We start from the raw sequence: 1,934 nt of genomic DNA, 5'->3' as shown, positions 1-1,934 counted from the left end.
CCCCCAGACTTCCTTTTCCACCTCTTTTCAAGCGCCTTGTGTTTTTCTGAAGTTTTTGAAAGGAGATAGTCAAATCACAGGTACCAAATAGCATCTGAACTGAAGATAACCACTTGCATTACCGTATTGTTCTTTAGGTGCCCCAGTCAGTTTGTTCCTAAAGATTGATCATCTGCATTTGTTGTTTGCATTCAGGGTCGACTACGTGATGGACTTGAAGTTGCAATCAAAAGACGTTCTGAAGTTCCTCCGTCACCTAGTCAATTGGATTTCCATAATTTGGAGTTTAGCAATGAGGTTTGCTTTCTTACTGAACTTCAGCATACCAATATTGTCAAACTTCTGGGATGCTGCATCCATGGAGCAGAGAGAGTTTTGGTCTATGAATATATGGCCAATGGAAGCTTCGATACCTTCATCTTTGGTACATGTTCACCAGTCACCACTGGTTAATTTACTTTGGATTTGGACCAGATTTTCTGTGACCATCTAGTAATCTCCTTGGCTTAACATCTTTTAGGTGCAAGAACAAAAAGGGCCTATCTTGACTAGCCCACGCGCTCCAAAATAATGAAAGGGGTGGCTGAAGGACTTCTGTATCTTCATAAGCAGTGTGGGCTATACATTATACATGGAGATCTAAAGCCAAGTAACATTCTCTTGGATTCTGACATGAATCCCAAGATCTCTGATTTTGGCATAGCTAGGAAGTATAGCCCCGGTGTGGATGATGAGTTTACTGACCGCGTAGTGGGCTCGACGTAAGATGTTATTTGGATTCTGGTTGATATATACAGCAAAGTTTCATTTCATGTTTTCATTGTTCTGAATAAGCCCATTTTATTTCCATGTTTCAGTGGTTTTATTGCCCCAGAATATCAGAAAAGAGGACTTTTCTCAACAAAGTCTGATGTGTATGGCTTTGGAGCATTGCTTCTTGAGGTCATCAGTGGCAAGAGGTGCTTCTCACTTTCGAGTGGAGCTGATTATGGTGTTTTGAATAAGAGGGTAAGTAAAACCTTTTGAATCATATGCATGTGCCTCTCCCAGCTATCCACTTAATGCTACTCATCTGCACTACCAGTTGCTTCTGAAATCACCATCTGTAATGAGTTCTGTGTATCACCTCAGGCCTGGTTGTTATGGGGTAGAGGAAGATTCATGAAGATTGTCGACCCTCACTTACGCGGTGAATCTCATGCAGCAGAGATAGTGAGGTGCATCCAGATAGCATTGCTGTGCGTCGAGGAAGACGCGGCGAACCGACCCACCATGCAGGAGGTTGTTCTGATGCTAAGCTGCCAGAGTGTTGCGTTGCCAACATCAGCGCCCGGCTTACCTGAATGCTGAAATGGCAAAGCCTACAATTTAAGACCACGGAACTCTTCTTTCTGCCTGAACAGGTTTGTAATCAAAGTTGCAGATATTGTACATCGACTCTGTTGTGTGTGTTTTGTGGCATAGCAGCTCAAGTACTACCTGATGTTTTCATCTGCTGGGTAAAGAAGCTGTAGAAGATATTAATCAAGAGTGTTGAGACCAAACTCATTTCAGGCAGCATAATGTTGCAACTGATGTCACGGAAAACGTAATTTGTCCCTTAGAATTTTTGTTGTTGTTTCTGAAGATTCCTCCAGGTTGAACGTAACAATTCCAGTCCTTTATTTTACCATTTTTTGGATATTACCTAGAGAAGAGTTGTTGATCGAGTGAGAGACGTGCCAGTGGCTTAGACCATCTACAGCTGGACATGGCAAATCCGGCCCTTCAAGCACGGGCGCGTCCGCGGACATTGACCGGCCACTCCTCAAATTGCGTTGGCCATATCCACGTATCTAATATCCGATCCCCTGTATACATATTAAACTATGCAAGGTCGATAAAAAGAATGTATATCACGAGCGGACATAGAAACGGACATACAAATGCTGCAG

The 1,934-nt window shown here is 43.0% G+C and overlaps 1 protein-coding gene across 1 annotated transcript in view; it reads left to right on the top strand.

The window, feature by feature from the left end:
- Nucleotides 1-1,607, top strand: part of LOC119325260 (serine/threonine-protein kinase-like protein ACR4) — a 4,763-nt gene extending 3,156 nt beyond the window's left edge. Inside the window, exons 6-9 of the mRNA XM_037598999.1 lie at nt 196-424; nt 521-761; nt 858-1,008; nt 1,132-1,607. Of these exons, the coding sequence (XP_037454896.1) occupies nt 196-424; nt 521-552 (261 nt within the window). The 3' untranslated portion in view covers nt 553-761; nt 858-1,008; nt 1,132-1,607. The remainder of the gene's footprint in view (nt 1-195; nt 425-520; nt 762-857; nt 1,009-1,131) is intronic.
- Nucleotides 1,608-1,934: the final 327 nt, after the last annotated feature.

This window comes from Triticum dicoccoides, chromosome 6B (assembly GCF_002162155.2).
Source record: "Triticum dicoccoides isolate Atlit2015 ecotype Zavitan chromosome 6B, WEW_v2.0, whole genome shotgun sequence".
Lineage (NCBI taxonomy): Eukaryota > Viridiplantae > Streptophyta > Magnoliopsida > Poales > Poaceae > Triticum > Triticum dicoccoides.
Note: the sequence above shows the minus strand (reverse complement) of the source record. Positions and strands in the feature narration are given on the sequence as shown.